This window comes from Heteronotia binoei, chromosome 5 (assembly GCF_032191835.1).
Source record: "Heteronotia binoei isolate CCM8104 ecotype False Entrance Well chromosome 5, APGP_CSIRO_Hbin_v1, whole genome shotgun sequence".
In the NCBI taxonomy this organism is placed as follows: Eukaryota; Metazoa; Chordata; class Lepidosauria; order Squamata; family Gekkonidae; genus Heteronotia; species Heteronotia binoei.
The window spans coordinates 85889192-85903804 of NC_083227.1; the positions used below are offsets into that span (position 1 = coordinate 85889192).

A 14613-nucleotide genomic window follows, 5' to 3' on the forward strand; every position below is an offset into this window, starting at 1 on the left:
ACAATGCAATAGAGTGTGAATTGCAGAAATCTGAAACAGCTGAAACAACCTGATAATGAAGGATAGTTATTTAAATATATTAAAACAATATAGAAATTATAAACTGGGAGTGTACTTAAAGTAACTCACAGTAGTATAGTTCACAGTCTCTATTCTGTTACAGTGCAACTTTCTGTACTATATTTCATTATCGTATGGCTTCATTATAGTACAATTTATTAGTCGAACAACTCAGCTTTACATAAAGCCCAGGAGAATGGGAGCCTTCCTGACATCTCCAGGCAGACCGTTTCATAAAGTGGAGGCCAGAGTAAAGAATGAATATTTATGAGCAGTTGTTGATTTTTGCTAATCTGCAGATTCTGAACATGACACATGTAGAAGGCCCTTTTCAGATGAGCAAAGCTATCATGGCAGAGCATAAGGCAAGAGGCAGTCCTGCAGATATGATGGGTGAAGGCTATGAAGGGCTTTTTATGTGTTAACCAATACCTTAAGTGAAGTAACAGATGGGCATCCAAAGGAGTGATTGCAGAATGGGAGTAATTTGCAGGCTCCTCCTAGTTCCCAGTAATAACTGAGCTGCAGCTTCTGTACTTGCTGGAGTCTCTGAATTGACTGGGGGGCACTGCATTATTACTGTCTTGTTTGGATGTTACTGTGCATGGATCCAGGTTACCAGTTGCCAATCCTGTCTGCTAAAATCATATATGGTCCACATTAATGAGCCCTTGATGACTATCATAAATCAGTCATTAACTTAAGGCACTTTCCTTTGATCACTCAAGAGGCAGAGGGTGACTGCAACCCTTCCTTCTCAGCCATCAGAACAGAACTGGTGGAAGACAGCATGACCAGGTAGAGTTAGTTGGGATAGACATACCATATCATTTTCTTCCAACCATCTCTCTGTTTTTCAAGCCAGGTCAATTTCCTCCTTCGGTAAAATTGGTGACACACTCTTAATATATTAACAGCCCACTTAAAAAAAAACACCATTCTTCTAAAATCTAGTTTTAAAAAAGCACTTGAATTTCAAAATAATTTCAAAATAATTTTAGTGTTGCTACCTAAGTAGTTTCAGTGTTAAATTACTTGGATACTGATCTAGATCTTCTTAATTTAGACTTGTGTCTGTGATGGGAGACCACCAAGGTTGCTATCCAGAGAAAAGGGCTTATAATGTCATTGTGCTGAGAGCATTCTCTTTGTGCATTTTTGGATGCTAGGGTAGGTGCAGCAAGTTGATGTAGTTCACAAATCTTTAAAAAATTAACCTCAGGCCTTCTATCCTGAACATTTAAGAGAAGCAGTTTGATGTAGTGATTAAGTGCACAGACACTTATCTGGGAGAACTGGGTTTGATTCCCCACTTCTCCACATGCAACTGCTGGAGTGACTTTGGGTCAGTCATGTAACTGCTGGAGTGACTTTGGGTCAGTCATAACTCTGTCAAAGGCTGTTCTGGAAAGAACAGTTTCTGTCAGAGCTCTCAGCCCCACCTACCTCACAGGATGTTTGTTGTGGGGAGGGAAAGGGAAAGGAAATTAAGAGACTCCTTTGGGTAGGGAAGGGTGGGGTATACAGCCTCTTCTTCTTCAATGCTTTAATACATTTTTAAAAATATACCTAGCTCAGTATGTTTATAAAACAAATAGATTTCAATTGAATAGATTTCAGTTTTACAAAGATGTCAGCTGCATGAGAATTAGTCTCTTAAAGACTGAGAATTAGTCTCTTAAAGAAAATAGCAAAAAATTCTATGAAGCTGAGGTTATATATGGAGAAGATGAATCACATAGCATAGCAATTATAGTGCATGCCCAGAAATGAATACAAAACATTATGCTTCCAGTGATGGCAGTCAAGAAAATGATCTCAGTCTCCTGTATATTCACTCAGGGGGAAAAAATAAGCATTGTAACAAAAGAGCAGAGTTTCAGGAGGCAAATAAACATGGAAAGAAACCTATTAGGAACATGCTTAATGTACACTCTGCTCAGTCTTGTATGGAACATAAGAGAAGCCATGTTGGATCAGGCCAATGGCCCATCCAGTCCAACACTCTGTCACACAGTGGCCAAAACACCCAAGTCCCATGGCAACCAAGTGTCATGGAAAAACAGTTGTTGCTGGAAGACAAGGTTTGTAGAAATAATTGCATTTGCTTCTTATGCTGTTGGATGCCATCATAATTTCACTACCATTTGTGTTGGTCTGGTACATTATTATCAGCACCCAAGGGTGTACAGGTGGAGGCTGCTATTGGTTGTCATATTCATTGCTCCCTTGGTGTTCAGAAATCTGATTTTTTTTTTTTTAATTTCAGCAGTTTAGAGGGGGATAGGTAATGTTTGGCTTCCCAACACTCCACTTCTTTAAAGGCTTACGAAACTAGCTTGGAATGGTTTTTGTGGTTAAGATTGCATGCTGGAAACTATGGCCCAGAATGCCTGGGATCAAAAAAACCTATGCAATAAGGTCTGTGTGCACAAGGGATATTGCATCTCAAATGGCAACATTCCATACTATAAGGCAAAACCGCTATGAAAACTGAATAGAATTTTAGAAGCAGTGTATGACATGGTACAAGGGCCTGGTATTGAAAGGAGAAAAACAGTCACAACTCTAACATAATCTTGCCTGGCCCATACCTTGATCTTCTGCTGACTCTTTCCTTCTTTATCATTATGAGAGAGTAAAGGAAGTACAATTCTTACTGTGTCTTCAAATCAGTAGGATGCCACAAATTATTTGAAAGCCAGAAGCTACATTCAGATGTTGTATGTAGCTGTCATTAAGGAAAAATATACACAAATCCCCCCTTGACAAACTTATATGTACTTTTCCTCTTTTCTTCCTGCACTAAGAATAATGGTTAAATGTTAATTCTGGTTATCCATGAATCACAAAAGCAGATGTATGAGTTAACCAGTGTCAGCCCCCCCAGCCCCCAAGATTTTATTTCCTCCCAGTGGCTGCAGCTGTGGTGGTAGGAACCAGGGGCAAGCCTAAGGTGATGGTTCTTAATTCACTTTTTGTATGGTGGAGTCTCTGATGCCATCTAGTACACTGAAACATTGTTGAAATCATGAGAATTTAACTCTGAACAGCAGAGGGCTGTATTTACCAAGATTTGTTGTTGCTGTGTTGCTTTTCTTCCTAATTTGTGGACCATGACACCAAATGTGCAATAATGCATCATAAATACTTTTATCTTTTTAAAAATACTGAAAATATTTTTGTTGGTGTATTTATTTTCATGGATTATATGTCCAGTTGAGGTCTTTAAAGTGGGAACATGAAGAGTTTCTATAAATTTGTGTGGAATATTTGTTCTTGTGTTCTCAGCTTGTAGAAAGTTAACATGTTCAAAGTATCATGAAAATGGTATTTTGAAAACAATCCCTAATTTTAAAATAGTAAGTTTACAGTTTTTCACTTACCGTATTTTTCACAACCGTGACATGGAGGACCCGAAGCATCACCACCACCACCACCCCCGCGGCAGCTTGCTGCAGGGCTCGTCGCTGCGGGGCAAAAGCAGCCAGAAGAACAAGGCGCCGCTGCTGTCGCCTCCTCCCCTGCAAGGCACGCTGACTAGTGGCTGCGGCAGCCCCAGCAAGGAGAGCTGCAGCAGCAGCCGCGGCGGCAGCCCCGCTGCACGCAACAAGTCCCACCGGGTCCTGGAGCCAGCCCGGAAGCCACCGCCTCCTCCCCCTGCTGCCGCCGCCAAGGGCTCAGGCCAGGAGCAGCCATTGGGGCTGCTGCCACGGCTGCTGCTGGAGCTCTCCTTGCCTGGTTTTTAGAGGAGGAAAACAGGAAAAACTAGGTGCGTCTTATGGAGCGAAAAATACGGTATTTTGAGTCTTGCAACTGCCTATGTTTTAAAGAACAAAGTGAGCAGTGTGGATAGCGCTAGTATCATGCTGCATTATCCATAAGACACTGTCCATTTTCTTTTTCTTCTGGAAAACTTCCCTGTACATTAGTGTACTACATTTTGCATGAAAGTATTGGAAGTTTTAGTTTGCCAGTAGTGCACATGTTTGGGTTGTGCTTTTGTCATCCCTAGCTGGTAGCTTTAAAATGAAGAAAAATGATTATGGTTTTTGACTAATGCAGTTTCAACGCACATATAGAAAGAAAGCAAAGTAGTTACATAAAGGCACCATTGCCCTATTTATTCTCAAGTTTACAACAAGGGTTGCCAGACTCCAGGTGGTGGCTGGAGATCTCCTGCTATTACTGATTTCCAAGTGATAGAGATCAGATCACCTGAAGAAAATGGTTTCTTTGAAGGTGAACTCCATAGCACTATATTCCATTGAAGTAACTTCCCTCCCCAAACTACCCTCCTTAGTCACTACTCCCAAATCTCCAGATTTCGAAAATCAGAACTGGTAACCCTATTTACAATGTATGGGGTGTGCTATGTTGTATGTTCCACTGGCTGAAAAGGACTATGAACAACTCAAAAACCCTTCCATCTTCACCTGCTGAGATGAAATTCTCCTTTCAACTTTGAAGGATGATACAGAAATACCATGGTGAAAATGAAACTACCATAAAGAGTTACTTGAGATACATTGGTCATCTGTCAGTGAAGCTTACCCTCCTGTTTTAAAGATTGTGTTCTTAGCATACTTGAGTTGTACTCTATTAGTAGCTTGTTTCATTTAACTAAAATATGGTGGGTAAATTATACTGGGGAAGTTTAAGCCTTTTATTAGTACGATTGAAAAAATCCAGAAAGCTTTCTTTGTGTACAGATTTACAATAAAATAGAGAAGTTTCATTGCCATCTGTGTTTCCAAGATAAGCAGAATCAAAAAGAGCTTAATATGTATGCCAACGTGTATTTCTGTCACTCTGATAATAGTAGCTAAGATGAAATGAATATGAAATAGTGTAGAGGGAGATATTTGTGTTTGGTTCTTTTTTTTCTTCCCATCATCTGTCTCCAAATTCATATTCTGTGTTTATTTTCCTTGTACTTCATGACTCAAGTATTAGGAAGCCAAACCATTGCCCTTTCAGGTCCTTATTATACCGCCCCCCCCCCGAAACGGAGAGAACTTTTTATAAAACAAAACCACATAATTTGACCACTCCCCCTTTCCAAAAACCACAATCCTTTTAAAATTTAGGATTGTAGCAAATAAATTATATGAAGAAACAAATACTTCTCCAGTCTCCTTCTTGAATTTATATATATAGTCTTGCATCAGCTTTAAAGCAGAAATTTCAGATAACTGTTCTTTGCATCATTTCAGGATGTAAAATTAAAATGGGGATTTAGTAAAATGAAGGGGCAAGTATTTTGTCTGGTAGGATTACTAACTATTCATTTATTTGATTTTATTTCCCCATATCTTCCCAGCAGGGTTCTAAAGTGGCTTACATTGTTCTCTTTTCTATTTTTCCTCACAAAACACTGTGGAGGTAGGTTAGGCCGAGAAGGTGTGTGACTGGCCCAGTGTCACACAGAACTCTACCATAGAGACCCTGGAGAGCCGCTGCCAGTCTGAGTAGACAATGCAGACATGCTTCAGTAGCAATTGCAGTAATTAGCAGAGTCCCATGTAAATAGTTTGCGCATGTCAGTATAAATCTTCTAATGTTATGGAGTTTTTGCAAGACCATGTGTTACTCTTTCATACAAATACAAGTGTGATTGTGCCTTTTAGGTGATTCTCATGTCTGTTCAGGAAAGTTAGCCTGCAGATATTTCATACTAGGAGGAAAAACTGAAGCATTTTTCAGGCATAAGAGGAAAACAGTAACTTTTGAGAATAACTTCTTATGTGACACTTTGTGCTTGTGTACAGATTGTGCTTATGTACCAGACACGATGATGCTAGGAGTTCTATGAATGGAGCTCTCAGTGTTCTCCCCTCTTTAAATAACAGACAGGTGGACACTCAATTCAGATATGGATTGTGGTGTATGGGGTGGGGAAGGAATTTCAGACTCACTTCTCTCAGCAGTTTTCTTGACTTGGAAAAGCCCCTGGAGGCAATATTTGCTGTACTGAGGACATATAACTGCTAGTGGACAACGGGGAATACAATTTGGCAAAATTCTGAGCATATCATAATACAAACCTTGCAGTATGTGAGACATCACAGGTAGAAAGAATGTCCCGGGGTACTAGAAATGCAATCATTATTATTTTTGCAGGACTGGACAGTATTAACATTGACCCAACAATTGGAATTTCACTCGTTTTCACACAATGAGCTTTTTCTCTATAACATGCATATTACTGTAGCCAGTTTGGTGTAGTGGTTAAGAGGAGTGGACTCTAATCTGAAGAACAGGATTTGATTCCCCACTCCTATACATGCAGCTGCTGGGTGACCTTAGGTCAGTCACAAATTAACTCAGAGCTGTTCTCTCAAGAGCAGTTCTCTCAGAACTCTCTCAGCCCTGCCCATCTCACAGGGCATCTGTTGTGGGGAGAGGAAGGGAAGAAGACTGTAAATTGCTCTTAGACTCCAAGGGAAGGGTGGGGTATAAACCCATCCATCTCCTCCTGCTGACAGCCCTACCTATTCCATAGGAGAGTTTCTCCTATGGAATGTTTCTTTTGTTTACTACAGATTTTTCCTACCTTCAACTTTTATTTTTTATACCTCTTAGATGGCAAAAATTAAAGATACATGTACATAGGATATAAACCAGTTTGCAACTCTTTCTTAGGTATGGAGCTTATTTGCATTTTTTGTTACAGAAAATAAGATACCTTTAAATTCCATAAATATGTCAAAACAATTAGATATGCTAACTAATTTATAAATCAAGATGGGTCAGTCTGTTTGCAGTACTAGAAAAAAACGAGTCCAGTAGCATGTTAAAGACTAACAAAATTTGTGGCAGGGTTAGGTATGGATATTCATGATGCAAGAAAGCTCATACCCTGGCACAAATTTTGTTAGTCCTTAAAGTGCTAAGGCTGTGATCATGCACACTAAATAATGTACTTTCATTCCACTTTCAGTGTACTTTAGGACTGGATTTTGCTTTGTGAACTGGAAAATCCAGTTGGGAAGTGGATTGAAAGTGGATTGAAAGTGCATTATTTAATGTGTGTGATCACAGCCTAAGTTATAAATCAGGGGTGTCAAACTCATTTGTTATGAGGGCCGGATCTGACATAAATGAGACCGTGTCAGGCTGGGCCTGGCTGTGTCGGGCGAGGCCATGTGTGTACCTATTTAAGATTAGCTAGCAGAGATACGAACTTTTAAAAGGATATAGACAAACATGACTAAAGATTTTTTTTTTAAAAACACCTTAAAATAAAACGTGCTTAAAACATTAGCACTTGTTGGTCTTAAAGGTGCTTTCATTGTATTTCTCCCACATGATCCAGGGAACTGGACAAAGGAAGCTCTGGCTCTTTCTCTTCCTCCCCAGGGGACCAGGAGTGGGAAGAGCTTCAACCAATGGAGAAAATTGAGGTTTTGCTCTGTAGCTCCTGTGCGATTGAGCGAGCCTTGTAAAGCAAGCTGAGGTACAAAAGGCAGCAAAAGAGAGGGAGAAGAAAGCAGGCAAGAGCCAGTTGCTCGGGGGTCCGATAGGAGCCCCCCGGGGGCCTAATTCTGCCCCTGGGCCTCATGTTTGACACCTTTTTAAATAAATGATGTATTTTATGTTGGTAGATCAATCAAGAGTAGTAGTTCAGGTTTGATAGGAAAGTATTACATATTTTTCATTTCCCCCCATAATCCCCCCTCCATGGGGAAACCCCTCATTGTTTTGTGGTTTCAAAATTTTTGGACATTTTACATCTCTAGACCCAGTCAGACTGACTGTATTGGGCAGCAGCTACCAAGTAATTGAACTGTGTGGGGTATCATTCATTTGGATTGGAGTTAACTGGCTTTTGTAAGCAGCTGCCTTCTATGTGAGCCTGACTGTATTCAGAAATAATCTACTACTTTCTTCTGGGGACTCATACTTTCAGGGGTTAGGTTAACAGCCCTTCTCAGAGGGCATTTCCCCAGCTATGAAAAGCCTTTTTCTGACATAACATCTGGCATCTACCTCGACCACACTGACATAACATCTGGCATCTACCTCGACCACACTGACATAACATCTGGCATCTACCTCGACCACGCCAGTCATCTTGTCCCTGTTTCTTGTTTCAAGTATCTGGACCCTTTTAAACTCCAGGTCTCCACTCTGTTTCCCGAAGAGACTCCCAGACAGTTACAAATCTAGAGGAGATAATTACTGTCTCTATGAGTTTTTATTGCTTAGCACTCTTTCCTCAGCCAGCTCCCAAGAGCTAATCTTGCACTTTATAAGACATAGTTGACCTGGAATGACTGTCTAGATTTTATTTACATTATAAAATGTGCTACCTTATTAAGACATTAATTTGTCATTTCACAATCTCAAATGCACCTACCATCTGATTGTTCTCCAGAAAGTACTTTTGAAAGCCCAGATTATTCATATTTCAGGTAATCATATTATAGAAACACAAGTGTGTGCTTTTTTATGAATAAATGTCAAGATTATTTAGGAAAGACTAATATTTGAATTAGTCTAGTTAAATTTGATAGTGGTTGATGACGAACAAATTCCTGCTTTTGCAATAATATTGATATAAACAAATGGAAAGCAATGAATAGGAGTCTAGAGTCTAGAGTAATTACCAATGGTTTTCGCTCACACTACGATTGTCAAGAAAAAGTATGTATATGGACAATTTCTGCTCTGCAAGCAGCTGCAGATATCTGTAAAGAGATCTGAAAAACACACACGAGAAGGATTGCTTCTGGAGGCAGAAAGGTGTTGTTCTTGCTTTGAAATGTTACAGTGTTATCTGCATTACATTCTATCTGTAAATTTTGTTAAGAAATATGTTCCAAGTTTATAAACGTTTTCACGCATGTGTGTTACCTCAGTTTTGCTGAAAATGTTAAATTGCAGGAACTGATAATGTTCCTATTAAATATATTAAAAAAATTCTCTTTAAATGAGAGACATCTGGGATAATATTTTTGCCCAAATAAAGAACCTTCAGATCATGAATATGATTCTTTTGAGTCACAGCAAGTTGTGATATGCTTTAGTTCTATGTGATTTTGTAGTATCCAAAAGCAGAACTGAGAAAAGAAGCCTGGGATGGGGTAGGGAAACATCTGATATAATCTACTGGTCAGGTTTCATAGACGTAGAGCAGATAAAGCACAAAATATGAGGAAGCCCATCTTTTCCCACAAACCCCAGTTGATGGAAAAAGTTATAAGACCTGGGTCTGTTAATATAGGGGAGGGTGAACCCCCAAAAGAAAGTAGCTGTGCCTCTCCCACTGGCCTCCACTTCCTAGAAGAAAGGATGTCCACTTGGCAGGAAAAGGGAGAGAAGACATTCAGACACAACTCCCAGCTCCTCCAGCTCAATTACTTTCTTTGCTTTTGTGTTCGCTATGGAAAGTGTGGGGCATGTATGTACCCATTCCACAGCCATTATTTTTTGGGGAGTCTGAAAAACTGAGCCAAATTGAGGTGACCAGAGATGAAATTCTAGACCTGCTGGGGAAATTAAAAGCTGGTAAATCTCCAGGTCTTGATGGAGATTCAGATATGAGATCATTGATCTAACACATATGTATAACATGTAACCTATCACTAAATTCACTGTGCGGGAAGACTGGAGACTAACAAATGTGATAACAATTTTTAAAAAGGGATCCAAAGGGGAACCAGGAAAGTACAAGCCAGTCAGCCTAACATCTATCCCAGGCAAATTAGTAGAAACTAGTGTAATCAAAGATAGAATTGTTAGGCACATAGGAGGACAAAGCTTTCTGGGGGGAAATCTGCTTGGCTTCTGCAAAAGGAAGTCTTGCCTCACAAACCTTGTTGAATTCTTTGAGAAAGTGAACAAGCATGTAGACAACTAACTTGGTAGACATTATATACCTAGACTTTCAAAAGGCTTTTGAAAAGGTACCTCACCAAAGACTCCTGAGTAAACTTAGCAGTCATGGATAGTGTTCCCTCTAAGTTGCAGAGTCTTGTGAGCAAAAATTCTACTTTGTGAGCTACTGGTATTAAAGTTGTGAGCTACTGGCATTAAAGTTGTGCTCTGGAGCTATTTTTATGGAGCTAAGACAAAAATGTGCAAGCTAGGAGCTAAAAATCTGTGAGCTAGCTCATACTAAGTTTAGAGGGAACACTGATCATGGGATAAGAGGATGAGTTTTCTTAGGGATTAAAAAGTGGTTAAATGACAAGGAAGCAAAGAGTAGGCATCAATAGACAATTATCACAATGGAGGGAAGTTAGCAGTGGCGGACCGGGTCTAAAAATATTGGTTGCCAGGAGACAAATGAGGCCCACCCACAACTGTAAGGCTATCATTTAATTTTTGTAAGAAATAAATAAAATAAATAAAATTTTCAAAAAATACATAAATGGGAAAAGGTACAATTAAAACTTTTGCTATATATATATATATATATATATATATATATATATATATATATATAAGCCTTGCGCACTGGCTTGTCTGAAGAGATTAGGAAGGCACCCACACCTCTGCCACAAAATTGTTCAGGAAGGCATTTCTGTAAAGGTTATAAGGTTAGACTTATTCAGAAAGGAGATTTGTAAAGAGAAAGGAATTGTGGACTATATTGTTGTCTATAGGACACATCTGTTTTATGTATGTATTTTGCATTATGTTCTATTGATATATTGCTTTTTTCTTCACGGTATCTACATTCTTTATCATGTCTAATATTCTATGCTTGTTTTGTATTTCTGTAATCATAGTCCTAGTGCATTGGTTATTATGAGATGTTTCATCCTGTTGATTGCATTAGCTTGTACTATATAATCCACATTGAGTATAAAGAAAAAGTAAATATAAGTAAATACTTGGCAATCCCCTGTCAAAGGACATTGTATTTGTACTAATCCGAAGCTTAACTTGCTAACGATTCTTCATATTGGTAAGTGTAATAACTGTAAGAGATTTCTTAAGGTTTCTCTGGCTCCTCCAGAGGCCTTGCTAGGCTATCTTGCACCAGTCACCTCAGCACACCATCTGGAATCCATTTTGAAAACTGTTGGTGGCCAGCAGATTCAGAAAATGGGGGGTGGGGTGATGGGTGGGCCTTCCCTCCCCCCTCTGGAAAAAGAGGTGTCAGAACTCTGAAGAGGGAAATGAAGGAGAAACACATGGTTGCCCCACATGAATTTTAATTTCTTTTTTTTTAGAATTTTGTTTTCACAAAGGTTCCAGAACTCTGTTCCACTGTGTTACCCCAGAAAAAAAGTCCTGAGGCTTTTCTCTTTTGACTTGCAATTGAAATTAAGCTAAATTTTATCATAGTGAAAAGAGAATTTGTGCAGAAGTCTTTATAATGAAAATAAGGCAGGAAGAAATGTAACGTGTTTTGTGTAAACTTTAATCATACCAGTGAGTTTTCTTATTTTTCCAGCTAATGTTAATAAAGAATATCGGGCCATTAAGAATGCAAAGGGAAAAAATTCCTCTTGTTTTATCTTGCAGGTCTCAACAACCTCAACAGAATAACTTTTCTCTGTTTCCTTCCACCAAAAGCTGGAATTTCAGAGGGGTAAGGTTTTGGCTCCCCCCGCCCCCAGCAGTTTGTGTATTTTTCTTCTAATGTTCAAGCTCTTATTTCCACCTTCTGTAATGTAATTTTCAATGCTGATGTTATGTTCTAAGGTAATATTTTGCAAACTCAAACCTTTCTCTCTCTAAAGATGCAACTTTGTAAACAATTGCTCAACTTTGTCAGAAAGCCAAATAATTATTGTAGATAGACTTGTATGACACTTCATAAGAGGTTCTGTTTACCCTGGCAGCATTCTTTTCATGTAATCAACTTCTCAGAGACTGAAAGAGTTTACCATCTTACATTTATCCAGACTAACTTTTGACTCTGCAATTACATTTGCTTAGGAATTATTCAACACAGAAAAATACTTGTGCTTAGGAGTTTGCCTAACATAAGTTGCGGCAACCTTATGTGAGTGTGTATATTAATGAAAAAAGAACAGTGAAAATGTGGAGGGGTGGGTGAAAACCATCTTTTCCTCCCCATGCTTCTTGTATCTGAATCAGTGCCATGCATGCTTGGAGTAATTGATCTTCATCATGTACCTATTTTGGCTCTACGGTCACCATAGAATCATAGAGTTGGAAGGGACCTCCAGGGTCATCTAATCCAACCTCCTGCACAATGCAGGAAACTCACAAACACTTCTCCCTAAATTCACAGGATCTTCCTTACTGTCAGATGGCCATCTAGCCTCTGTTTAAAAACCTCCAAAGAAGAAGAACCCACCACCTCCCGAGGAAGCCTGTTCCACTGAGGAATTGCTCTAACTTTCAGGAAGATCTTCCTAATGTTGAGCCGGAAACTCTTTTGATTTAATTTCAACGCATTGGTTCTGGTCCTACCTTCCGGGGCCACAGAAAACAATTCCACACAATCCTCTATATGACAGCCCTTCTAGTACCTGAAGATGGTGATCAGATCACCTCTCAGCCACCTCCTCTCCAGGCTAAACATCCCCAGCTCCTTCAACCTTTCCTCATAGGACTCGGTCTCCAGACCCCTACCATCTTTGTCGCCCTCCTCTGGACCCGTTCCAGCTTGTCTATATTCTTCTTAAAATGTGGTGCCCAAAACTGAGCACAATACTCCAAGTGAGGTCTTACCAGAGCAGAGCAAAGAGATACCATTACATCATGTGATCTGGACACTATACTTCTGTTAATACAGCCCAAAATTGCATTTGCCTTTTTAGCCACCGCATCACACTGTTGACTCATGTTCAGCGTATGATCCACTAAGACCCCTAAATCCTTTTCACACATACTACTGCTAAGACAAGTCTCCCTCATCCTATAACCATGCATTGGATTTTTCCTACCTAAATGTAGAACTTTGCATTTATCCCTGTTAAAATTTATTTTATTGATTTTAGCCCAGTTTTCCAGCCTGTCAAGGTCATCCTGTATCCTGTTTCTGTTTTCTGTGTTTGCAACCCCTCCCAATTTAGTATCATCTGCAAATTTAATAAGCATATCCTCTATTCCTTCATCTAAATAATTGATAAAGATGTTGGAACAAAACAGGTCCCAGGACAGATCCTTGAGGCACTCCACTTGTCACTCCTCTCCAAGAGGATGAGGAACTGTTCACAAGCACTCTTTGGGTGCGATCTGTCATCCAGTTACAGATCCACCTAACGGTAGCAGGATCCAAACCACATTTTACCAACTTGTCAACAAGGATAGTATGTGGAACTTTATCAGAAGCCTTACTGAAATCAAGATAAAGGGATGGTGGGGAGGGACGGTGGCTCAGTGGTAGAGCATCTGCTTGGGAAGCAGAAGGTCCCAGGTTCAATCCCTGGCATCTCCAAAAAAGGGTCCAGGCAAATAGGTGTGAAAAACCTCAGCTTGAGACCCTAGAGAGCCGCTGCCAGTCTGAGAAGACAATACTGACTTTGATGGACCAGGGGTCTGATTCAGTATAAGGCAGCTTCATATGTTCATATGTTCATAAACGATGTCTACAGCATCCAGCAAGGTAGTCACTTTCTCAAAAAAAGAGATCAGGTTAGTCTGACATGACTTGTTCTTGAGAAAACCATGCAGGCTCTTAGTAATCACATCCATTCTTTCTAAATGTTCCAGGACCGACTGTTTGATGATTTGTTCTAAAACTTTTCCAGGTATAGACATAAAGCTGACGGGTCGATAGTTACCCAGATCGTCTTTTTTCCCCTTCTTGAAGATGGGGACAACATTCGCCCACTTCCAATCCTACGGCACCTCTCCTGTTCTCTAAGAATTCTCAAAAATAATAGCCAGAGGCTCAGAAATTACATCCGCAAGCTCTTTTAGAACCCTTGGATGCAATTCATCTGGCCCTGAGGACTTAGTTTCATGTACTACCTCTATGCTGATCCTAGGTTGTAACTTCATACCCTCCTTATATGTTCTGTTTTTGCCATGTTGAGCACCGTTTCCCTCAGAAGAGAAGACTGAGGAAAAGTAGAAATTGAGCAGTTCCACCCTCTGTTCATTACCTGCTACAATTTCACTTTCTTGCCCTCGCAATGGGCCCACTTGTCCTTGCTCTTTTTCTTACTCTGAACATAAGAAAAGAACCCTTTTTTGTTGTTTTTAGCATCTTTGGCCAGCATAAGCTCATACTGAACTTTAGCTTTCCTAACTTTTTCTCTAAAACTTTTTGCATAATCATATCAACCCCGCTGTAAATAATGCAATTGGTCTGAATTATTGCTGAAGCAGTTTTTTTCAGATGTCTGATACCATGCTTGAAAATAATAATCGTTTGTCCTCAAAGGCAGTCTTAGATCAAATCTGAATAGGCTGCGTTTTTAGTGACTGAATGTTTATCCTTTTACATTAAGTCCCCATAGTCCACAGTGAGTCATCATTTGTTGTTTTCCTTTTTTGCTGCACTGAAGTCTGCTCAGTGGATGCAGTGTGCATGAGCATTGTTTCTAAAAGGGTTTCCTGTTAGGGTCCAGCTGCGTCTGCTCTACCTTATAACAAACTAGGAGTGGCAAATTTTGG

At 39.7% G+C, this 14613-nt stretch overlaps 1 protein-coding gene across 3 annotated transcripts in view; it reads left to right on the forward strand.

The window, feature by feature from the left end:
- The window catches only part of ARHGEF3 (Rho guanine nucleotide exchange factor 3), a 185426-nt gene that overhangs the window by 21570 nt on the left and 149243 nt on the right, over positions 1 to 14613 (forward strand). For 2 of the 3 annotated variants that reach the window (XM_060239737.1, XM_060239738.1), the window contains exon 3: positions 11542 to 11608. In XM_060239737.1, coding sequence (XP_060095720.1) covers positions 11542 to 11608 — 67 coding nt within the window. Of the gene's footprint in view, positions 1 to 11540; positions 11609 to 14613 lie in introns of those variants that run through there. The other variant, XM_060239740.1, reaches the window with a different exon arrangement.